Source organism: Marmota flaviventris, chromosome 14, assembly GCF_047511675.1.
Source record: "Marmota flaviventris isolate mMarFla1 chromosome 14, mMarFla1.hap1, whole genome shotgun sequence".
Lineage (NCBI taxonomy): Eukaryota > Metazoa > Chordata > Mammalia > Rodentia > Sciuridae > Marmota > Marmota flaviventris.
Window position 1 is genome coordinate 7,346,613 of NC_092511.1, and position 25,269 is coordinate 7,371,881.

The 25,269-nt window shown below is 34.8% G+C and overlaps 1 protein-coding gene across 1 annotated transcript in view; it reads right to left on the reverse strand.

The window, feature by feature from the left end:
• Positions 1-25,269, reverse strand: part of Rock2 (Rho associated coiled-coil containing protein kinase 2) — a 137,200-nt gene that overhangs the window by 4,281 nt on the left and 107,650 nt on the right. The window contains exons 17-32 of the mRNA XM_027937791.2: positions 24,967-25,073; positions 22,738-22,897; positions 20,516-20,676; positions 19,490-19,674; positions 18,548-18,617; positions 17,481-17,584; positions 17,047-17,233; positions 15,063-15,156; positions 14,876-14,970; positions 13,826-14,005; positions 13,286-13,454; positions 10,898-10,968; positions 9,940-10,028; positions 9,438-9,516; positions 7,841-8,102; positions 7,541-7,754 (exon numbers count right to left, since the gene is read on the reverse strand). Of these exons, the coding sequence (XP_027793592.1) occupies positions 7,541-7,754; positions 7,841-8,102; positions 9,438-9,516; positions 9,940-10,028; positions 10,898-10,968; positions 13,286-13,454; positions 13,826-14,005; positions 14,876-14,970; positions 15,063-15,156; positions 17,047-17,233; positions 17,481-17,584; positions 18,548-18,617; positions 19,490-19,674; positions 20,516-20,676; positions 22,738-22,897; positions 24,967-25,073 (2,227 nt within the window). The remainder of the gene's footprint in view (positions 1-7,540; positions 7,755-7,840; positions 8,103-9,437; positions 9,517-9,939; positions 10,029-10,897; positions 10,969-13,285; positions 13,455-13,825; positions 14,006-14,875; positions 14,971-15,062; positions 15,157-17,046; positions 17,234-17,480; positions 17,585-18,547; positions 18,618-19,489; positions 19,675-20,515; positions 20,677-22,737; positions 22,898-24,966; positions 25,074-25,269) is intronic.

Sequence of the window (25,269 nt, forward strand, 5' to 3'; positions counted from 1 at the left end):
TACCAGAATTAGCTCCTTTTGTTATTTCTACATGTTTCATTCCCAAGATAAAAATTTTTAATTTTGACAATACTGAGAATTTATAGACAATAGAGAATCTGAACATAGCATTTTACTTTTATACTTCACATGGAAATTTCAGTTAGAAACTTTTCTGTAAACTCTTTTTCAACATAGACTATTAAAAGCAACTTTACAAAATTTCAAAACTAGCGGAAAAATAACGAAAGCCCAACTGCAAACCACATGCTCTTCACGGAAGTGCTAAAATAACTTTTTTTTCCATTTTTTTGATTTACCCCATTTATTTCTTCAGAAATCAAAAACATCGTCATCATCATCACCATCATCAACATCATCAAATGACCAATCCCAGTCTTTAAATGCCAAATCAAGCAATCTGCAATAGGAGGTTTGCAAATTTATACTCTTAACATTCTTTATAAAGTACAGCTTAATGCTATGATGAGAAATCATATTTCAAATGTGCTGTAAGCATTTTCACTTTCCCTTCACCAATAGCATAATTAAAATTAAGATGGATGCATAAAAGAAAACTTTCCCCTTGTATGTAAATGTACACAATTATGTTGGCCAGGTACGCTTTCTAGAATACTAGTTAACTAAAGACAGAGATAATATCTGGGAAAATATCATACAATCTGCTTCCTCCTCCTCATCCCCACTGCCCAGATAAAGATGTAACTGTCCTGCTACTCAGTCTGAGAAACATGAAGGCTCAACAGCTGCCAATATTCCTTTCACAGCAGTGCCTAGATTGTCCGCTCACATTTCTCCACAATAGCACCACAAAGCCTAGAAGAAAAGGGGAGGGATACCCTAGGAACGCAGTCTTTCCAATACCAACAGTGCCCTACCTAGCTCAGGAGGTCACCAACACCTATGCTCTACATGTGAAAAGGTAGACACAAAGAAAAGGCTACAGGTATATAAGCGACATGGATAACTTATCTTGGCTAAATAAATTTTACTTAGTGCTGGGGTTTTGTCTTCTCTCCAATCCAATAATAAGTAACACTGAAATCATTGTATTAAAAAAAATAGGAGTTATCGTTCATTATTTATAACTGTGACATTCATCGATTTGTGCCAAGGAACTCACTGGTCCCCAAAATCTCACCTGGGATCACTACGTCCCCCCCAGTGGTTCTCAACTTTAGAGAATATGATCTTCGGAATGCTCTTTGAAACTTTGACAAAACAGGTTTATGGATGTTATCTTAAAACTAAACAAACCAACTAAAATTCTTGTCTTCTAAAGTGGCAGAACAAGGAAAATCTGAGAAAACAAACTGTGGGGCACGGTGGTGCAAACCCGTGATCTCAGTGGTACAGGAGGCTTAAGCAGGAGGCTCCTCAGTTCAAAGCCAGCTTCAACAACTTAGCAAGGACCTAAGCAGTAAGAGTCTGTCTCTAAAGAAAATATAAAAAAGGGATGGGATGGGGGGCTCAGTGGTTAAGGCCCCAAGGTTCAATCCCCAGTACCAATAAATAAATAAACAAACACAAACTTTGATATAATTTTACTTATTATCTATTTGCAGATCACAGCTTGGTATACACTAATTTTATGAGGCTAAAGTAACTTTTAACTTTTGTTTCAACTTGGAAGATTACTATAGGTAGGGCTTCCTAGATTCCTGCAAGATCACTATAGGTAAGCCTCAGTTTCAGCACATTTTAGGAAAAATCAGCATTTCATACCCTTCCAGAAGCTCTGAAGTATGTGTCAGTACCACAATCTCACGTTTCACAGTCCAGTCACACAGTTGCTGTGTGCAATACATGATAGGGCTTCCCTAAGACCTCTCTTTCATCCCTTCTATTCAGTCATTTAACTTTGGTTTTTTTCAACTTTAAAAAAATCTTTTTGAATTTATGTTTCTTTCTTCCATTTTCACTGTCAGTTCTCAGTTCAGGGTCTCATTAAGTTTGAACAGACCAATCCCTCATTGAAATACCTCTACTTGTAGAACAAAATCAAAGTTCCTCAGCAACATGCAGCTGGTTCTTAAGTTAGGTTCAAAACTTCCTTGTCAGCATCATGTCATCTTCTACCACTTCCTACCGTCACTTGCTCCTGACCCCACTGTGGCTCGTTTCACACATGAGCAATTCGGACAGCTTCATTCTTCTGCATGTGACATTTTGCCTGGAATTGTTTTTGCCCTTATTTGTTTGCCTGGAAAATTAACGATTCTCCATTTTTTGTAAACCTTTCACCCCACTCCCACCCCAATTTTGGGTATTAAACCCAGGGGCACTCTACCCACTGAGCCACATTTATTGAGACGGAGTTTCCCTAGGTTGCTGAGGCTGGCCTTGAACTTGCAGTCCTCCTACCTCAGCCTTCCAAGCTGCTAGGATCACATGTGTGCACCACTGTGCTGGGCTCGAGACCTCCCTTCATACCTCCAGCAGAATTCACCATGCTTTCCTTTGGCGTTCCATGTCTCTATTGCAGGCAACATTTTATAAGGCAGTTCAATTATCCATTTGCCTGTTTCCTCCATTAACTGGTAAGTTACACCTCAGGACTTCGAGACTAACTATCAAAGAATGCTTCAGAGGGTGCACTGAATTTTGAGTTCTACCAGCAATACACAAGAACATTCACTTCTATCTTACAATACTGAGTTTCTTAATCCTTGCCAGTTTGGCAGGTGAGAAATGGTTTTATGTTATACCTGTAATTCTTTGCTTAATAATTATTTTGATCACATTTTTACTTTTAAAAGCTACTTCTAGAGTAGTGCCTCAATGGTTTTCACTACTTTTATATTAAGATAAGGCAGTTAATGATTTAAAAGACATCCTGTTTGTTTTGCAATGCTAGGGACTGAAACCAGGGCCTCTTGCATGCAAATACTCTGCAACTGAGCTACACCCAACAGCATCTAAAATATTTTTATATACAAAAATATCAACCCAGACTATTCATATATACGTTGAAAATATTTGGTATTTTAATTTATTATAAAATGGTGTTTCAAACTTTTACAAGGCTTTAATTTCAGAATAGTAATCTCTATATAGTCACTTAATTTATTCCATTTATTTAGTGGGCTTATTTCAACACTTTTAAGTTATATACAACTTTATCATTTTTCCCAAATAATTAGTCTGCTAGCTTTCTAGCACTTAGAAGTAGAAAAGAATGAATATAAGATCACCATGACACAAAAGCTCTCCTCACCCTGAAGTTTTAATTATGCTGGCATTTTCCCCCTTAAAACCAGATAGCACCACAATGAGCACTAGTTGAATTTCTGCTTTATACTTTCCAGAATGGTTTAAATATTGTATTTTTTAAAAAAGACCCCAGGGGGAAAGGAGCAAGAAATGCACCCCAGCCAGGCCAGTACTTTTGTGTCTTGTATTGAAACAAATTATTTTATTTCCCTGTCTTCATCAAGTTAGCATTTTATTTTAAAAAATCTACTTTCCAGCACAGTATCTTAATTTTAATGGAAAATCATCAAGGTAGCACTCATTTAGAATACTGTTTCTATACATTATGCTTCTTAAATGGTCAATTAACTTCTATTTATACCACAGAGAGGCCAATAGTGGAGTGTTGTAGTTCATAGTGCAGGCTCTGAAACTAAATTGTTTGGACCTAAATTCATAATCCTACAGCTTTCTGCTGTGTGATCTAGGGCAAAACCGTGCCTCAGTTTCCTTATCTATTAAGTGGAGGTACGAATAGCTATCTCACGGTGGTTTTGAGGGTAAGTAAGTACAGCAAAAGCTCTCAGAAGAGGACCTGGCATATAATGAGCATTCAAAACAGTTCTTTTATGTAATAATAATAGCTACCATTCATCTATTACTTTAATCACTTCACTAGAGAAAAGGGGAAGTGATATAGTAAGAGTTGATTGGAATCTAGAATGTCACAGATGCTAAAGGAAAACAGATAACAGAGCAACTGTTAACAAAGAAAGATACCATCAAAAGATTAGGCAAATATTTATGGACATGCTTTATTTAGTATGTATACAAATATATGCATAGGATGTGCCTAACAAAGCCAAAGAGCTGTTTTAAGAAGAAAACCAAGTGTATTAGTTCAACTAAAGCCAGACTGGCTAGTACTAAGACTAATATTAAGTATACATAAACTTAAGAGCTAGAGGGGCTGGGTTGTGGCTCAGCGGTACAGCGCTCTCCTAGCACGTGCTAGGCCCTGGGTTCGATCCTCAGCACCACATAAATAAAAGATATTGTGTCCAACAGGAACTAAAAAATAAATATTAAAAAACAAAACAAAACAACAAAAACAAAAACAAAAAAACCTTAAGAGCTAGATATTAAACCACTGCTGTTAAAACACCAGAAATTCTATCCCTATGTTTTCTTGGATGGTTCTTTACCATCTCTACCCATCTGTATAGTATGGTATGAATGGGCAGAATGTTAAAGGTCATCTCGTCTGAAACTAGACCACCTAGAGAACATGCCATCTAATGTCTTCAAACCTGCATGTCTGCACAGAAAATACAGAGGTAAGCAGCTCCAGCAAAGTCTCACTTAGGGCCCACTGAGAGGGCATGAAGGTCATGCAAAGATCTGGTGATAGGGAACTCACTGTTCCAGAATAAGCCAATTCTTCCAATTTTAGAAACCCCTGAATGCCTGATAGGTTTCCCTTACTGAAATGAAAATGTACCTCTCTAATTGGGTTTGTTCCAATACATTTTCCAAGGAAATTCTTCTTTCTTTTTAAATAATAAAATATCTTTGCTTCTTTCATGTGCTACATGTACAATACTTTCATATGACCCACTAATAACCTCATTCATTCTCTTCTATATGCCTTCCAATTTGTGTACATGGCTCTTAAAATGAAAACATAAACACCCAAAATAAAATACCAATTGTTGGGCTGGGGATGTGGCTCAAGCGGTAACGTGCTCGCCTGGCATGCGCGGGGCGCTGGGTTTGATCCTCAGCACCACATTAAAGTAAAATAAAGATGTTGTGTCCAGTGAAAACTGAAAAATAAATATTAAAAAAATTCTCTCTATCTCTCTCTTAAAAAAAAAAAAAAAAACACAATTGTAGGTGATTCCTGGAAGACAGACATGTAAAACTCACAATTTGTGAGTTATTGGAACAATGGAGACACTGATGAACAGTGGAAGAGATGTTTCAGAGGCATAACAAAACCTGATTATATATATTTTTAAAATATTTTTTTAATTGTCAATGGACCTTTATTTTATTTATTGATACATGGTGCTGAGAATTGAAACCATGACTCACACATACTAGTCAAGTGCTCTGCCACTGAGCCACAATCCTAGCCCAAAATCTGATTATACTTTAAATGTGCCCATCTTTTATGTTTAGAATTTTAGAGTGCATGAAATTTAAGATTTTTCAAAGCATACTCCATACATTGTTTAGTTTTAATATTAGTTTTACCTATATGCATGATTATGAGAGAAAGAAATCCCTATTACTTACTGTTGGTACAACAGATCAAAAAAAAATGAAGAATAATTTGAAGGGCAGGGCAAATTAAAAAAAAAAAAAGTGACAAAAATCAAAAGTAAATGTGCTTTCAAATACACCACAATGCTAATTTGGAGTGGAGGCAAGAGAAGTTATTCATAAATCAGTGACCATGAAAACAGAAGGTTAAGTCAACGAAAGCATGCCACACTTGGTCTGAAAAATGGTTCATAAACTAATTCTGTATGTTATCACATTCAGGGAAATCATTAACTTATATCAAAAGGAATAGGGTTGTTCCAGTTGCAGATTTAAACAAACTGTTTGCCCTTCTGGAATATTAATTTAAAAAAAAAGATAACAAGACTGTGCTACTTCATGAAACCATTGTAAAGATCAAATGAGAGAAAATAAGGAAGTTAAGCAGAGAGCACAATATATATGAAGTTGAAAACCACTACCCGTTTAAAAGGTGCTTTGGTTTGGATGTACCCCCTGATCCCCATTGCAGTGGTGTTGAGAGGTGGGACCTCTGGGAGGTATTTGGGTCATAAGGGTCCATTTCTAGATTAACAGGTTACTATGGTAACAGCTACACTGTAAAAAGCAAGCTCTCTCTGGCAGCTGGCTGTACCACCATACGAGGCACTCTGCCACGTGATAATACGACAGGAAGGCCCTCATCAGATGCTGGTGCCGTGGACTTCCCAGCAAACCACATCTAAATAAACCTCTTTTCTTTGTAAATTATCTTGTCTGTGATACTGAGTTAAAGCAAGAGAAAACAGACTATGACATAAGGTATTAAGACAGCACTTATGCATTAATAGTTCAACAAAATTAATAACAAAAACTTAATTTTTAGATGTTTTGCACAAGACACATGAAATGGTCTTTACTGTTTCTATCATATAAACACTATTTTTAAATATTTAGTTTTATCATACCTCACACAAAATAACATTTTCACTGATGACACACCCATTCTACCTCTGTCATTCTAAATTATTTCCTTGAGATATTAGTTTCAAGAAAGTTTCATATAAGTTGTGTGTGGTTAGAGTAAGATTTCTGATAATACAGCCAATCATCATTATTCATATACTGAAGGTCTTGTGTTAGGGAACAAAAAGGATACCTGAAATTAAATTTCTGAACTAAGCATATACTTTTTCCTTAATTGACCAAATCCTCATGCTCAATTAATATTAATGCTTATAAACCCTGCAGTAGCTAGTAAGCCAAGACATGGATATTCCAAACGGAAAGTTATTAAATGACTTATTATAGTCACATGAAAATGGCTCCATTAAAATGCTTTTGTGGTTAATGAACATTCCTAACTTAACTCTATTGAATTTCAAGTCACTAGTTAATATTTACATTTTAAAATCTTGTCTATGTTTCTGTTTAAGTCACAGACAAGTCACTGCTTTAAACTAATAGAAGTAAATTAAGCCTGAATCTGATTTCAGTTCTGCCTCCCAAGTCACCTATCAGAAAAGAGAGTTAGCAGTATGAAACACAGTGGAAGATCTGGGTGCAATGAAATACCATTTCCCAAGTCACTAAATTAGTCAATGCATTTATTAAACCTGAAAACATTATGTTTATATGCAAAAATATGTCAAAAGCAAGTCCTTTAAAAATATTTGGTATTCCATTGTTCATTAAAATACCAAGTAAGAGTTGGGGCTATAGCTTGGTGGTACAGTACAGGGCTTGCCTAGCCTTGCAAGACCCTGGGGTCAATCCTCAATGATGCAAAAACAAATAGAATTTTTTAAAAAAGAAGGAGGGCTGGGGCTGTAGCCCAATAGCAGAGCTCTTGCCCAGCATGTGTGAGGCACTGGGTTTGATCCTCAGCACCACAAAATAAATAAATAAATGAATGAATGAATGAATAAATAAATAATCAAACAAAATAAAGGCATTCTGTCCATCTACAACTACAAAAAAAAATTTAAAAGAAAGAGGTAAAGTTATAGTTTGAATTAGTATGGACATAAATAGCAAAATTTTAATAAAGGAACTTTTATCACAAATTTTAATTTATTACCTTGGTTTGTTTGGGGCAAGCTGTCGACTTGGCCGTCTGATAGACTGGTTTTGTTGGATCTTCATTGAAGTTCTAGGAGATGACCGTGCAAAAGGGTCTGGAGCGGGGGGCTTTTTAGGTATCTTTTTCACCAACCGACTAACCCACTTCTGCTGCTCTTCTGTAGAATTTGCTAATAACAATAGATTCTTTGCCGTTGATATATCATAATACACTATAAAGAAATATTTGGAATCAATTAATGTGCTTAAAATGACCTGAACATAAATAATACTAATACAGTAAGAAATTCTCATTTACCTTTGCAAGGTGCTATAATTTCCTCCTTTTTGTCCATGTGATCTTTATGACATTTAATATGGCAACGGCGACACTCTAAAGCAGGAGGGGGCTTAAACATGTGCCACAGTGGCTTCATACAAGCCTCACAGTTGGTTGGGAAATGATATAGAGTAGGAATAAATTCATGCCCTTTGTGACAAATATAATTAGATTTTTCTCCCACTGGCTCCACTGGAAATTCTTGTTCCTTTTTACTTTCTCCTTCATTGGCATACAGAATCTACCAAAAGAACAATCATTTCTAGACGTAAGTTTTTTTTTTTTTTTTTTTAAATGTAGAAACAACTCTGGTAGTGTAAATAAAATCAATTTAGCCTAAATTACTCTGTAAAAAGAAAATGCATTTGAAGTTCAAATCTAAGCAGGTTCTGCCTAAAGAAAAGCTATGTGAAAACTCATCAGAGGGTCACTTTGCTTTGCATTTCAAAAGAAATAATTCTGTTCAAATGCTGTCTCATAGATTTTTCTGGAAATCTTATTATGCTTCAGCAACACTATCAGAATGGACCAGCAAAAGATAAATCTGAAATTCACAGGTCCAATCCTCAAACAGATTGTTCAAAATCATCACCTGGGAATTGGGAGTGTAATAGGTCATTGGTGGACCCAGGCATTCGGTTCAACCTCCAGGATACCCGCTCCCCCTCAAAAAACCACCAACAGATTCACAAAATAAACAAACCAAAAAAAAAAAAAAAATCCCAATCACCTGATAAGAACTGGGTAGAGGTTCTCAGCTCACTAGTAGAGTGCTTGCCTTGCATGCAGGAGGTCCTGGGTTTGATCCCCAGCACATACACAAAGAACATATATGTTCTTCTTAAGAACAGAAAACAAAGTGATTCCCATATGTACAGCTTTTTAAAGAAAAAAAATTTTTTTGTAGTTGTAAATGGACAAAATGCCTTTTATATTATTTATTTATTTTTATGTGGTGCTAAGGATTGAACCCAGTGCCTCACAAAGGCTTGGCAAGTGCTCTGGTACTGAGCTACAGCCCCAGCCCTGTACACCTTTTTAAAAATGACATGTGCTTAGAGAGTTGAAGGAGGGAAAAAAGAGAAAAGGATGTACAATATACTCCACATAAACAATGTAAGCACCCAGAAAACAAGAGGGCAACTCCCACAAGACACCAGGTAGTGCCTATACAGAGGGAACTCAATACTAAATTGCTGGGAATCATTTGGCTTCATGTTAAATAGGAAATAAAAGGGCCTCTGGGTACAAAGTTTAACTTCATAAGTGCCTCCAAAGAGAGCTGATTATAAAACCCAAAACAGGAAAAAGTTCATGCTTTAAAAAAAGAAAAAAAAAAAAAAATCACAACCAACCTGGGGAGAAACATGGTGTAAACACACTACACAGCTTTTAATAAGTAAAATTATCGAGAGAGAAATGGAGATGTCCCAAACAGAATAAGCACAAAAGAAAATAATTTTTAAATGGGACTGAAACAGAAAGGTCATCTGAAGGTATCCAGAGAAGAAAGGAATTTAATGTTTTGTCATGTGGGAACCTCCAAGGGTGAAAAAACAAAACAGATTATGTTTACCTGGAATATCCTTGGAATTTCTTTAGCATCTGCTCTGTATACATCTGTCTGTGTAACTGGTCGGACATGAAATAACTTGCTGCAAAAGATTTTTCATAAAAGAATAAAATATTACCCAAGGATCAAATTCCAATAGTTACCCTAACTTATGTAAGAAATTAAACACTTTGACCCATGTTAGAAGCTCACAGAGTATCTTGTTCTATTAATCCTTAATATTTTCAGAAATTTCCAGAAACCAAATTTTCTAATTTAGTTTCAGAAAACTATACATTATAGACCCATGAAATACAGACGTTTCAGATAATCCTATCCTCCAGACTTTCCTGGGGAGAAGGAGACTGTAAGGAAAATAACATCAGGACAGGAGGAGCTAGCTGAGCTTTTCCATGACTAATAACAAAGAGTATTACCCTGTGAGAAAAGGTCAGGCTGACGTTCTTATCACACTTTAAAAATATATGAGGAGATAGTCTCTAACTATTCTAGTAAAAATACTTACTCTATATCTAAAACCATGTAAGGATTAGATTGTTCTTTATCTTGTTCGCTGTCATAGAAAAGAATCTTCTTACTGCTTACAATCACATACTGTTAGAAAGAGGGAGGGAAAGAAATCAATGAATAAAGTAGTTACACACCATATTTATTGATTTTTTTGAAAATACATTCTGTTAGCAATAAGAATCACAAAATACCTAAGTACCTAAAAAGTGTTAATATATCCTCAGGAAAGTCTTAAAATAACAATAAATTTGTAGCTATTTTAAATAAGCAAACAGGGGGATAAAGTCAATTACTTTTTGGACATAGCTTTGGGATCCAACAGTGTTAGTAACCTCATAAAAAAATGAACATAATGGGCTGGGGCTACATAGCTCAGTTGGTAGAGGGGTTGCCTCGCCTGCACAAGGCCCTGGGTTCAATTCCCAGCACCATACACACACACACAAAAAAAAAACCCAAAACAAAACAAAACAAAAAACCACACAATGACATCAAAATTACAGAAACAGAAGAAAAGAACTAAATGGATCTTTCTATCATATCCAGAATTGTTTTGGATATGAAACAGCAAAAACACCAAAGTCAACAGGCTTATATTTTCCTAATTCCATGACAAACAGAAGAAAAAAAGTTTTTTTAAAATATTTTTTTTTTAGTTATAGATGGACACAATATCTTTATTTGTTTATTTTTATGTGGTGCTGGGGATTGAACCCAGGGTCTCACACATGCAAGGCAAGTGCTCTACCACTGAGCTATAGCCCCAGCCAGAAAAAAGTTTTATAGTGAGAAATAAAATCACATCATTCTAAATTGGAAAGTATAAACAAGTGTTATGTGTCTAAAAGGTTTAGTCATGTACGTCTTACAACTATGAAAATGAAGTGGCTGGAGTTAAACCAGAAGGGGGGTGGGGGGGTGGGGGAGACGAACCATATTCAAGTACTAATTACCTTTTTAACCCATCCAAATTTCTTAGTGTTGTTTCGAACAGGCAAGGAGAGCCATCCTTCTAACCTCGATTCTATAAATAAGCACAAGATTGTAAGGATAAATATGATAATTTTCTTCATATAATGAAGAATTTAGCATAATTTTAATATGGAAGCACAAGACCAATCAAATAGTCGCTTCAGAATTTATCACTGTGCATTGTCTGGGACACAAATAATGCAGGATTGGTAGAAGCAAGTTATGCAATGCCAAACAAAATCCAGGCTATTCCACAGTGGTGCTGAGGCTTCAACTCAGGAGCTCACACTCGCTAGGCAAGCAAGTGCTTTACCACTAAGCCACATGCCCAGCCCCCAGGGTGTAGCACAATGGAAATAAATAGCCTGCAATTTTATGTAGTCAAATGTCCCACTGATTAAATTCATGCACTGGCAAAAATCTAAGAGACAAGACACAAAACAACAAACGAACAAACCCCCCCAAAAACAAAATCACCAAAACTTAACAGCTCTTTATTCTCAATGATAACATCTGCATTAGGATCTTTTATTTTTCTTTTGAAAGAAGACCTAACTAAAAATATAATATGCATCTCTGAGAAAACATTTTAAATGAGTAATGTTTTCAGAGAATATGGTCTTTCAAAATGGCTATAATAAAATGAAGTAAAATTGCAGCAGATGAAACTTGGTTAACAAACAACAATAAGGCGTGGTGGCGCACGCCTGCAATCCCAGTGGCTCAGTGGTTAAGCATCCCTGGGTTCAACGCCTTATACCAGAAACAAAAAAAAATATAATCAAAAGATTTCTAAACTCCAAAATAACAAAATGAGTAAAATTCTAGTTCCACAAAGCAAAGTGTCTAAGTCCTTGGAATTTGTTCTAGTACATTTGATCAATATCTCTTCTTTGGAGGGGGGTACTGGAGATTGACTCAGGGGCACTCAACTACTTGTCACATCCCCAACCCTATTTTGTATTTTATTTAGAGACAGGGTCTCACTGAGTTGCTTAGTGCCTTGCTGTTGCTGAGGCTGGCTTTGAACTCCTGATCCTACTGCCTTGGCCTCCCAAGCTGCTAGGATTACAGGTATGAGCCACCCACTCAGCTTGATCAGTATCTTTTATTGACTTAAGTGAAATACTATTTTGGGAGGTTATTCTAACAATAGAAGTAACTGTCAATTATTTAACATCCATTATGTGTCAACTGTGTTAGAGGCTTAACTACAAGCCCCTCTAGGGCAAGGCTCAGTCAGATTGTTTCATGTCCTTTAAAGGCCCAGTGGAGTGTCCAACAGGTTTTAAGTGCTCAATGACAAACCTAGACACATTCTCTCCAATAGCGTACAGGTATTTTTGCTCTGTCACTCCTGACATGAAACTTCAGGAAGAATTTCTTAGTTAAAAATGGATGAAATAGGCAATAAAACCATACACTCTTTTTTTGGGTACCAGAGATTGAATCCAGTGGTGCTTAACCAGTGAGCCACATCCCTAGCCCTTTAGAGACAAGGTCTCGCTGAGTTGCTTCAGGACCTTGCTAAGTTGCTGAGATTGGTTTTTGAACTTGAGATCTTCAGGCTTCAGCCTCCTGAGCCACAGGGATTTACAGGCATGAACCACTATCCCTGGTACCATACACTCTTATGTAATATAATGTTCTTATAATTATGTCAGCACAATAAACAATCTATTAAAATAGCAATTCATTATAAAAATGCCTTAAAATACTTTGTTCATGCAGCAGTTCATTATTAACTGAGTCTACAGTTAGTCAGAGTTAATGAATATCAGTTAATATTATAAAAAAATTTCAAAGGGACTAAAATTAACGGCAGCGGGGAAAACTCCAAAGACAAATGTTTTTAGGATATCACCTGTACCATTAGGTTCCGATGATATGGGTAAGTTAGGCAAAGAGTCTTCTTCTGAGTCAGAATCAGAGTCAAGGAGCATGTGAGAACTGGAAGGCTTAGTGGCAATATTGAGAGAAGTAGAGGAACGTTGGTAGGTGAATGACATGGATTCCATAGTATGTGACTGAGTGATATGAACTAAACACCCAACATATGAGAAGTAAGAATGCAGAAAGAAGAGAAAATAAAATGAAAGCTTTAAAAGAGAGCTACAATAATGTATAACGAATTAAATATCTAAACATGTAGAGGTTTCTTTTGCATGTTTGCTTCTTTATGAAAAATATTATTTAAAAAAAAATCAATAAAAGTCCAAAATGTTATTTGAACTACCACTCCAAGAAGTAGGTTTCCCCTTAAAGACAGGATAAACATTTTTCCTCAAGAAGGAAGTTAGGCACAGGATTTAAAACAATCAACCAATTTATAATTAAGACAAACTTAAGGGCTGAAAGCAAATCTGTACCTGGAAATCCATCATCTGCCTCAGCCTCCCCTGGTCCACTGCCTATACTGGAACTATCCAGACCAATATGCAAGGCCTGCAGCTGTGATCGTAGCTGCTCAATGTCACTGTCTTTACTGTCCAGTGTCATCTGCAGTTCAATTCGAATTTGGCTCTCTTCAGCTATTTGCTGTAAGAAATTAAATTAAATTAACAAGGTAGAATACATCTCATATTTTCCATCTTGTTCAATAATAATTATTAATGATTTTTTGAAGGTTATTTGTCCTTTTTAGTTACACATGACAGTAGAATGTATTTTCATACCATACATACATAAACTTCCCATTTTTGTGGTTATACATGATGTGGAGTTACACTTGTCATATATTCATATAAGAACACAGGAAAGTGATGTCTAATTCATTCTAATGTCTTTCTTATTCTTATCTTAATAACTATTAATAGAAATGTTCTATAAATAGTCAAACACACAGACATTAGAGTAATTCTATTTCTTAACAAGAAATCTTCAATTTAGAGTCCAAATAGTATTCTTACAGCCTGCATTTCATTTAGTTCTTTCTGATACTTGATCATCTGTTGGGTCAACTTTTCCCGTTCAGATTTAAGTTCCATATGTAGCTTTCTATTCTCCTTCTCTTTTCTTCGCACATCTGTGTCATTCCCACGCTTGACGGGTTCTTTTCGATTCATGATCTCAGCCAATTTATTCACAGCCTTAAAAATGTAAAAATAAGTATGCAAATGAAATAAATTACGTTGATCACTTCTTGGTAATTCACCAATTCCAGGTAATATAACCATTAATAATGTCCTTCTTTAAGCACAGGATTACAAAGAAACACTTCTTACACTATTTGAACACTACACTTTCTTTATTACTCATTGTCCTTCTTTATCCTAACTCATACTTGATTTTTACTCTCATGGTTTCTGAGAACTGTAATTTAAAATATTTGTAGGAGCCTGGAAGTGTGACTCAGAGGTAGAGCACTTGCCTAGATGCATTAGGCCCTAAATTTGACCCCCAGCATCATAAAAGTCAATAAATAATAATCGTTTTGATTTCATGTCATTGTCTACCATTTCAACTTTTGTTCCAAGGAAGACTTTAATAGTAAGATTTTTCTTCTTCTATCTGGAGGAACAGAATTCAGCATTGTCATCACATTAGTAAAATATACTTTGCTCAACAACAGAGAAAAGAACCTACTACCTACACTCATTTGAGCTGTATACACAACCGGAGGAACTGGCAGAGGGGTGGTTAATGATCATAGGTTTCTTTTAAAAATTTTGTCAGGCTGTTAGCAAACAGTCATGCCCTACAGTTTCCTAAAAGGCAGAACAACTTATTGGATTACAATAAAAGATTAGGAATAACTGTGATTCCATATTGGAAAATTAGGAAAAACTTTAACAGACATTGAATTGGACAATGTTAATGAAATCTAACTTCTCCCAATCTGAGAAAATTCAGGTCACTGTTCACAAATATTCATACATTCAATGACTGCTTCTAATCTGTAATGCTGGAAGTAAAAGATAAATGAAAATAAGATTCAAAATCATATTTAAAGTCCATACTTGAGTCTTGAGTGTTCTCTCTGTTAATAGCTGTTTCTCAAACTGTGCCTTGATGGCTGCTGCACTTATCTCTTCATCTTTCAACCTTGATAGTTCTGAAACATGGGAAAATGTGAAAATTACACTGGTGACTACAGCAAGTGGTAGACATCAGATATATTAAACTATATTCTTTGTAAGTACATACGCTCTTGAGCATCTTTCAGTTTGTTATTTAATTCTTCTTTTTCATTCGCAAGATTGGCAACATCACTAGTAAGTGTCCTATTAGTTTCTTCAAGCTAAGAAACAAAAGTGGGGGAAATAAAAAAAACACACCAATATACAAAATGTAAGTCATAAAACAGTAATTCAAATTCAAAACCCCAGAAAGTTGCTAAATCTCTTGCTTTTCTAAGCTTATCCATCTTTATATTCTTGCCCATGTGCTACTTTACTAAACTTTATTATTGATGAAAATTTTGTTAGCAAATTTTATATATACCACCCAAGGAAGCCAAAAATTTGCTCTTCTTTCACAAATCCTTAGTATTTTTTAAAATGAGAAAAACATTTAAAAAACTAAGAAAAGGAAATACAAACTCTGCATTCTCATCATGCAGAATAAATGAATATAAAAACTAATATTTTTTCAGAACATTACTTTGAAACAGAAGATGAAATAGTACTGAAGATGTTGATGGCCTTTTGTATTCCTTCCAAATTCTATTTCTATTCTTCCTTCCTGAAGAACATTTAGTGATTTTTAAGTCACGCTGTATTTATCTTTCTCCATTTTTTTTGGGTTGGGGGGGGGGGTACTGGGGATTGAACTCAGGGACACTCAACCCCTGAGCTCCATCCCCAGTTCTATTTTGTATTTTATTTAAAGACAGGGTCTCACTGAGTTGTTTAGCAGCTTGCTTTTTGCTGAGGCTGGCTTTGAACTCATGATCCTCCTGTCTTCAACCACCTGAGTCACTGGGATTACAGGAGTGCGCCACCGGGCCCAGCTTTTGCAATTGTTTTTACTCGGCATCATATTAAAAAATTAAATGGCTAATAAAAAGATCTAATTCATTTTAACAGATACAGTAATTCCATCTACCACACTTAATATATCCATTCATTCATTTAATAAGAGATTTCAGTTTTGGCTATTTTCAAACATTTATGCTGCTATAAGCATTGTGCTAAGTTTCTTTAGCATACTTATCTTAATGTAGACTTTCTCTGAATTGCATTCTATGTATGGTTAAAATTTGCCGGACACTGCCATGCTATATACCTGTCTATACAATCACATACTGAATTTCAGATCCCAGAGCAGTGAAAGAATACTGTTTTCCAGACATCTTTCAAACAACTGCCATTGTGAGGTGCTGAATTTCTGTCATTTGATGGGTGTGAACTGGCATTTCAAAGCTGCTTTATCTAGCCTTCTGTAGGAGAGCAGGAGGCAAAGCATTTTCTTATATATGTAAGTTTTCCTTTTTGACCAAATTTTCTACTGCACTGTTTAACCTTTTCTTATTGAACTGCAGGAATTCTCTGTATATTCTAGATACTACTGGTTCCTTGTTTAATAAATACATTACATGTATCTTGTCCCTGTCATTTATTTATGTTGTCTTTTGTCATATTTGTTGAAATTTGGATTCATTTCTAATAGCTTAAAATTTTTATTTTTCATATTTAGATTATTAAGTTAGCTAGAATTTACTTTTGTGTGTGAAATGGTAAGGTTCTAATTTTATTCCTTTCCACATAAAAATATAGTTATTCTACAACCATTTATTAAATTTTTGTCCTTTCCTACTGGTTTGTATATTGCTATTTCCATCATATACAAGTTCCTTTATAGATTATAAAATTTCCTCTAGCATCACTATTCATTTCTAGCGGGACTGGACCTGTTCTAATGTCACACTTTGCAATTTACTGTATCATTTTGACATGTCTGCATAATTGATAGGGGAAACCCAACTACTTGATATTTTACTTTTCTTGGAAATTTTCTTTAGCTAGACTGTGTGAAACAAAGGGAGAAGTAAGCGATTAACTGAACTAAAAATCTTAACAGCTAGAACATAACAATTTTTCATGTACATCTGTAATACTGTACTAGTGCTACTAAGTAATTTATGACATTAGCAATTTACTTATTATAAAACCCCAAGAATTTTACTTACAGATGCAATTGTAGCATCTTTTTCAGTAAGCTCCTGTTTGTGTCTAGCCATCATCTCTTTGATCTCCAGTTCTTTCATGATTTTCTCTTTCTCCAAATCTGAATACTGTTCTTCAGCAATTGAACGAGCCAGCTGCTCAGAATCTGCTTTGGTCAAGGTGATCTCCAGCTGGGCAGCCAAGGAGTCCCTATAATTTAGGAATGTATCATTAAAAAATTCAGGGGGTAGTGCTGGGGATTGAACCCACAGTTTTTGTGCATGTTAAACATACCTCCACCCCTCTTAAAGATATGTCATTTTAGTGTTCAATTTTCACTTTAGAAGTCCATATTTTTGTCTCACTTCATCAACACATTTTTACTTGGTGAATACAGAGCACTGTTCTAGCAGCAATATATGTATCTATGAATAAGGGACAAAGGTCTTGTCCTTACCTTTCATCCTGTAATTCCTGTTTCTTCTGCTGTAATTCTTTACAAAGTTTGGTCTTTTCTTCACATTCTTCTTTAAGTTCCCTAACTTGTGTTTTATACAGGGTCTAAGAAGCAAAACACAAAGAAATGTGTATCATGATCATCAGAAATATTATGTCTACATCTAAAACCAACCCAGAGAAATCACTGATGACATACAAATATTTTCTTAATGCTGAGTAATGTTGTGCTCCTGAGAAAATAAATAGTTTAATACGTTTTCCTATTTTCTAGTTATCAACTGATATAATAAAGTTCACTTGGGGCTGGAAGCGTAGCTCTGGTAGAGCACATTTGACATGCATTAGACCCCAGGTTCAGTACCCATCACCTTCCCCCCAAAAGTCAGTTAATAATTTAAAAGCATCATTTCCAACTGAATAATATAGTGATATTTCTTACTGAAAGGTATAGATTGGTAGGATGAAAAAGCAAGGAAAAATATTACTAATTTGTAAACATAAATTTTGTTGATTCAAATCAATGGAGCAGGGGTGATAATTGTCATTTCATATTTTAAAACTGATCTCAAAAAAGTACAAATGTCTCAGAGGCTCGGGAGACTGAGGCAGGAGGATCAAAGCCTGCCTCAACAACTTATTGAGGCCCTAAGCAACTCAGCAAGACCTTGTCTCTAATTAAAATATAAAAAGAACCATGGATGTTGCTCAGTGATTAAACACCCCTGGGTTCAATACCCAGAATAATTTTTTTTAAAAAGTTCAAATGTTAAAATGACAATTTTACAATAAAAGTGTATTATTCAAAAAGCAATGCCTTTAATCAGTTTTATAGGTGTTGTATAGTATGTGCTTAGAATTAGTTTTCTAGCAATGACAACAGAGTTCTGTTAAATTATTTACATTTCTTTTTACTCAGTATTTTTAATGAGTTATGGGATATTACACATCCCATCTAAAAATCTAATTTAAATCTAGTTTATACAAAATCATTCTCCTGGTTCTAAAACAAGAAATAAAAAAGTTCTACAAATACAGCAACTTCAAATTAATGTGTCTGGAACTTACTGAGAAATACTGTTCAGCTTCAAGTTGATCTTGGAGCTCTTTCATCTGCCCATCAGCATCCTGACGTTCTCTGTGAAGACATCAAAACAAAGGCTTAAATAAGTAAAACACATTTTAAATCATTTACTCTGAAATTATGGTGTAGGAAACCCCTGAAGCCCTTTCAGAGAATCCATGAAATCAAATCATTTTCATGCTAATTCTAAGCTCATGGTTGCTATTCCTTTCCTTGAGAGGAGATGAAATTTGATGATGTCATCAATACACCAGCTAAATGAAATGTATGCTTGTATTTTAAACTGTCATTTGGGGGACGGGGTGTAATTTGGGATTGAACCCAGGGATGCTTAACCACTGAGCCACATACCAGGCATTTTTTTTTTCATTTTTTGCTTTGAAACAGGGTCTTGTCTCGCCAAGTTGCTGAGGCTGGCTTTGAACTTGCAATCCTCCTGCCTCAGCCCCCAAAGCTGCTAAAATTACAGATGTGTACCACTGTGGCCAGCCAATTGTTATCAGTTTTAATGAACACATATGTGAGCTGTGATCTGCCATTTATGTCAAGCAACTAAGATTCATAGTATCTGAAAACTAGGTTTCTCAGGGTGAGTAAAGAATGCCCAGGAGGATGAAAATCCTGTTTTTAGATCTAAATAAGGAAAATGACACTTTTACAAATATACTGAGCTTTACCTTTATGAATTGTATACTTTCTCTACCACTGTACCTTGATTAGGTGGCAGTAGTATAAAAATTGGTGGGCAAACATATAATCTTCTCAAAAGACAACAGTAGCACTCAACATAATACTTGTACAAAAATAAAGAGAAAATGTGATCAAGAAAGTAGAATAGTCAAAAGAAAATCCCCAGATAAACTAAAATTAATATGATTTACATGTGCATAATTATGCATATTAAAACTTTGTCTCAATTAACTTACTTTCGAAGTTCCGCATTTTGTTTTTCCAAGCTCATTTTCATTTCCATGAGATGATTATTCTCTTGTTTTAACTGCTTTTCTGACATTTTTAGTGTGTTAACTTGCTGTGTTTGCATCTTCAGATCATTTTGTGTAAGACAGCGCTTCTGAGTTTCCTGCTCTATTTTTAATGTCAAGTTTCTAACCTAAAAAAAATAGATTGAATACTTGGTATATAAGTAAATTGTTTTGATTTTTCTTATCAATGAAGTTGGCAGCAAATATGGTGATGAAAAATAGATTTCTGCCCTCAGGTAGCCCATTCATTTCACAGTAAAATATTTCTAAGAAAGTTATACATATGTCTTTAATTCCAGTAATGTGGGAGGCTGAGGCAGGAGGATCACAAGTTTATGACTAGTCTCAGCAAGGCTCTAAGCAACTTAGTGAGACCCTGACTCAAAATAGAAAATTAAAAGGGCTGGGGATGTGTCTCTGTGATAAAACACCCTAAGGTTCAGCTGAACCTAGTATCAAAACAAACAAAAATCAAACCGAAACAAAAAACAAGACCCCCACAGTTTTGAAGTAAAAATAACTTAAAATTATTAAATTATGATTCATTTATTATGTTATCAAAATCTAATAAAAGCAATACAGAATATTTTATATATGTATCCTATAGATTGCATAAAACATTTAAAGAAAAATTTGTGGGTTTTTTTTTTGTTGTTGTTGTTGTTATTGTTTGTTTTGGTACTAGGGATTGAACCCAGGGGTACTTTAATACTGAACTATATCTCCAGCTCTTACAGTTTGTTATTTTGAGACAGGGCTAAAACGCTGAGGCTGGCCTCATAACTTGCCATCCTTCTGCCTCAACCTCCCAATTTGCTGAGATTACAGGTATGAGCAACCATACCCAGCAATAGGGAAATTTTAAAATTATAATATATTAAGAACTCACCATTAGACCTTTACAAATAAACCTAGTTTATTATTGCTTCATTAACTAGCTTATTATTCATTAGTAAAATTCATACTTACATCCTCATTTAGCACATCTTTCTGTTTAAGGAGCTCATTTAGTTTCTGCTGTGATTGTTTGAGGTCACAATCCAATAAAGAGCATCTTTTCTCAGCCTCCAGCAATAGGTTCTCTACTTTCTGTTTTAAAGTCCTTTCTTCCAAAAGCTTCTTCTCCATTTCTATTACAGTGAGAATGGACATGATCATGAATTTACAAATAAAACAGCGTATCAAAGATATGATACAGTGCCAATAAAAATGAAAGTAAATGATGCTACTTCATTATTATATTTTTATTCATTTCTAGAATATTTTTATCACTCCTCCAAATACATTTGAAATAGCAAGAATTTTATGCTTGAAAATAAAGAGTTTTATTTGCAGGGTGTAAAATGTATCACAGTTCGCAATATTACACCAATTCTCACAGAAATGAAATATTTTCATTTTGTAATTCTATAAAATGCTTATGTCTTTAAATAAATACTTTTTTACTACTTGCTGCTAGTATGTCTCTCAGTGTTACTATTTTCACTTTGAAACACTCCAGGGTAGATTCTATTTATCATGCAAGTTAACCTCTCTGGGACTCAGGTTTCTTATCTCTAGGAGAACAGTATCTACTTTCCTAGTGAGTTAATACATGTGTAGCACTCGTTAATATTCATCATTTTTTTTTTTACAGTAAAAGTGTAGAAAATACACAAAATATTATCATGAAGAGTAGGATTATGGGTCATCTTTTGCATTTTTCTTTATACATTCTTTTATTTTTGTAAATGATTAGCTGTAAACTTCTAATTTGTTTCATAAATAAGAAAAAGCTTTTAAAGTTCTTTAATCTTCAAGTGAAAAGCAAAGTTTATACCTAAAAAAGTGATTTCAATATGAATTGCAAGTCATTAAAGGATCACCTTTTGATGTACTGATTAGAATTTTAGTTCAAATTCAGTTAAGGTTCCTCCACTCCTTCATACCTATAATTATCATCTAAAGTTTTATTAGTTTAAAATTAAACCTATGAATTTTCAGTTAATGAACAGTATTTGGAAGTGAGGAAAAATGAAAATTCTTCATGTATCACTAACAATACATGTAACTACACTTGATTTTCACAGTAACCTAACAACACCATTACTGTTCCTTTATAGAAAACAAAGCATACAAAGTTTAACTAGACAAGGTCGTGCTGCTAATAATTATTTGGTTAGTATGTTCTTAATCCAAGAAGGCAATGACATGCAGCAGAAAGACCAAATGCTTCAGACCCCGATTTGAATACCATCTATAATTTTTGTATACTCATGTGTAACATACAGAAGTCATCAAGTATCTTCTATTAGTGTTGGAACAGTTTGAAAAATGGTACTTATATTACACTGGATTGGTTCACTTTCATCAGTTCAGAGTGTAACCAATAAATCAATGTACTCATTTTAGAAAAACAATCACATAATGTGGGCACAGAATAGAAAGACAAAAAGGAATATACTGAGGTGACAAATATTCTAAAGCTCAGTATATTTGTAAAAGTGTCATTTTCCTTATTTAGATCTAAAAACAGGATTTTCATCCTCCTGGGCATTCTTTACTCACCCTGAGAAACCTAGTTTTCAGATACTATGAATCTTAGTTGCTTGACATAAATGGCAGATCACAGCTCACATATGTGTTGGATGATAATTACATAAATATATATTTTATTGTGCATAAATTACACTGTAATAAAAAAATTCAATTCTCTTTACTAAGCCATGGACAAGGAAACATTGTTCATTAATTTCCTTCTAATTAGATACTTCTAAATAAAGCACTCATTTTATTTCTTATGATCCTGAATTAATGCTTTAAACAAAAACTTAATCTACAATTCAGTTACATGTAAAAATTAAAAGACTATTTTTTTGCTAAGTTGTTGAATATGAAATGCAATTTCTGTTGAGTTTTAAGCCTTTCACAAGAAAAAAGAACTTTTAAAAAAAAACCATTATAATTATAAATGGTCAGCTGGGAAACCTAAATTACCCTAAAAATTACCCTAATTCCAAGATAAAAATTGGTTTGCAGGAAAGTTAACTCTGTTATCTATTAGTATCAAATGGCTCAGAGCAATTTCAGCTAGCATCTTCATCATACCTGGGTCCAAAATACTCATTAACTTATATGCTAGTTAGACCAGTGTCATTTTCAAATCTTTTTTGGGGGGAAGATGTTGCAGGAAAACTTTTAAATGTGCATACCTTTCATGGCTTCTGATTTAGCTTCTTCGATGGATTCATAGATTTTATTTTTATCTGCTAGCCGTGCTTTTGTAGTCTTATGTTCAGCCTCTTCTTGTTCCAAGCTCTGTTGCATAACTTTTAGTTGGTATGTCATATCTATTTCCATGTTGCTCTTTTCCTATTAAAGATTTAAACGAACAGCTATAAACAACAACAACAAAAAGGCTCACAATTCTAAAAACTTTCAAAACTGAATCAGGCTTAACAAAAATGCTGAGCATCTTCCCTCCCCTCTTCATCAAAACTTTTGCTCCCTCTACTCCTTCACTCCCTCTGCCACACCTCCCCTCTACTGCTTGGAGATCTGCATTAAGACTGTTGAATATCAAAGTGACCAGCACTATTCTCAATACCAAATTCAAGACACTTCTCTTATTTGAACTCATTGCAGCCCTGACGCTGTCCCTTGGCACTGGTGATGCTGTGTTCATCTGGCTCCCATCAGGCTCTTGTTTTTCCTGCAGTTCCTCCAGCTGCCCCAGCTGCCCTCAGCTGCTGGTGTTCTTCAGCCACAATGCTTCTTGTCCTACAGCATTATTTCTGCAACTTTTAAAAACATATCTAATGTTTCCCTCTTCTATATTAAAAGGAGAAAAAAGGGAAAAACCCTTAAGATCTTCTACCATACACTTATAATCCCCACAGAGAAGTCTATTTTAACTTGAGAATTTTGATAACAGCAGTCTATTTCCTATATATACACTGTCAATATTTTCTAATTCTTTGAGCTCTATTGTTCATATCACAAATATGATGCAGGTAGTTTTTTTTTAAATAAGATCTTTAATACTAAAATGACTTTTCCAACTACATAATCTACCAACAGAATAATCTACTCTGCTCTGAATAATCACAACTCTACCCAGTCTTTTCCCAGGTGTGCTCTTTCACTCATGTGGTTTCAGCTACTTACATATACCAATGGCTCAAATATTCCTAGCTTTTACCAGAGTTTACTGCCTTGTAGACATTCTAAGGTGGTATCTCCAAAGGACTTAAGAGAACTAAAATGGATTTATCATTATCTCCTCTGCATGTGATTTTCCTTTATTCTTTATTGATTAATGACATTACTAAATCACATGTCAATATACAAACCCAGGACTCATCCTTAACTACTATTCTCATACCACATCTAATCAATTACTAAGTGCTGTCAAATATTCCTTTCTCAAATTTTTGAGACATTTCTATTTTTTAAGCCATTGCCCTAATTAAGTCTCTATTATCGCTTATCTGAATTAGTGAAAAAGGCTTCTGACTAGCCTCCTGGCCTCTAGTCTTATCCTTCTCAAAAAAATCTATTCTCTGCATAGTACACTTAACTAATGATCTACTTTACCCGTACCTCTAGTAAGATCATACAATGTTAAGTCGTTGTGTGGCTAACCCTTAAGAGTTTCTATTCTAAGTTTCTTTTCTTTTTTTTTAAGTTGTAGTCAGACACAACACCTTTATTTTATTTATTTATTTTTATGTGCCAAGGATCTAACCCAGCGCCTCACACATGCTAGGTGAGCACTTTACTGCTTAGCCACAGCCCCAACCCCTTCTAAATTTCTTAATAGAGTTTTTAATATCTTACCTAATCTAGCTTATGCCTAGCCGTGTACCCTCACTCTGGCCTCTGAATTCCCCATAATCTTACATGAGGAGCATACTAGTGACCTTTAGACCAATTTTGGCTTGATGTTTATTTTCATTTTTAAATTTCACTGGCACACAGCTACATCCTTTACTCTAGAAACTGTAGCAGGGTTGACCAGTTGCAACAGAAAGTATATGGCCTACAAAACCCAAAATATTTACCATTTCCCCCCTTAAAATATTAAAATTTGCTGATCCCTACTTTGTTCTCCATAAATACTGAATAATCTGTACTTAAATAAACAAAGGATGCCTTGTTAATTTTCCTCCCTGCCTCTGTTCACAATATCTTCTCCCATCAGTGTACCTTTACCTTGCCAACCTGTCTGATCTTCTCAGACTGAAAACTCAGCCTATTCCCTCAATACACATCCCTGCCATATCGCTATCATTCCGCAGACCACCTTGTCTACAGAACCACATTGAAATGGAAGTAAGCATATGAAAATATTCCAGTTAGTGATTTCCGTTACTTTCAAATAACTTTTCTCAAACTCTACTGTGATTTTCTTACACAAAAAGATGCTTAGCATATCTTACCTTCTCCAAATCAGTAAATTTCTCCTGCAGTTGTCTCTTTTCCAGCTCTATTTTTGCTAGTAAGATTTTGCCACTCTTTAAATCTTCTTCTAGACCAGATATTCTACCTAAAAATTGCAACATTTTAAAAAACAACATACCTAGAAAGTTATACACATTCAATCAAGAGTAAAAAATTTGGAACCTGCTTCATTTTTTAAAAAATCTTTTTTAGTTGTAGATGGACACAATACCTTTATTTCATTTATTTTTATGTGATGCTGAGTATTGAACCCAGTGCCTCACACATGGAGGTGAGTGCTT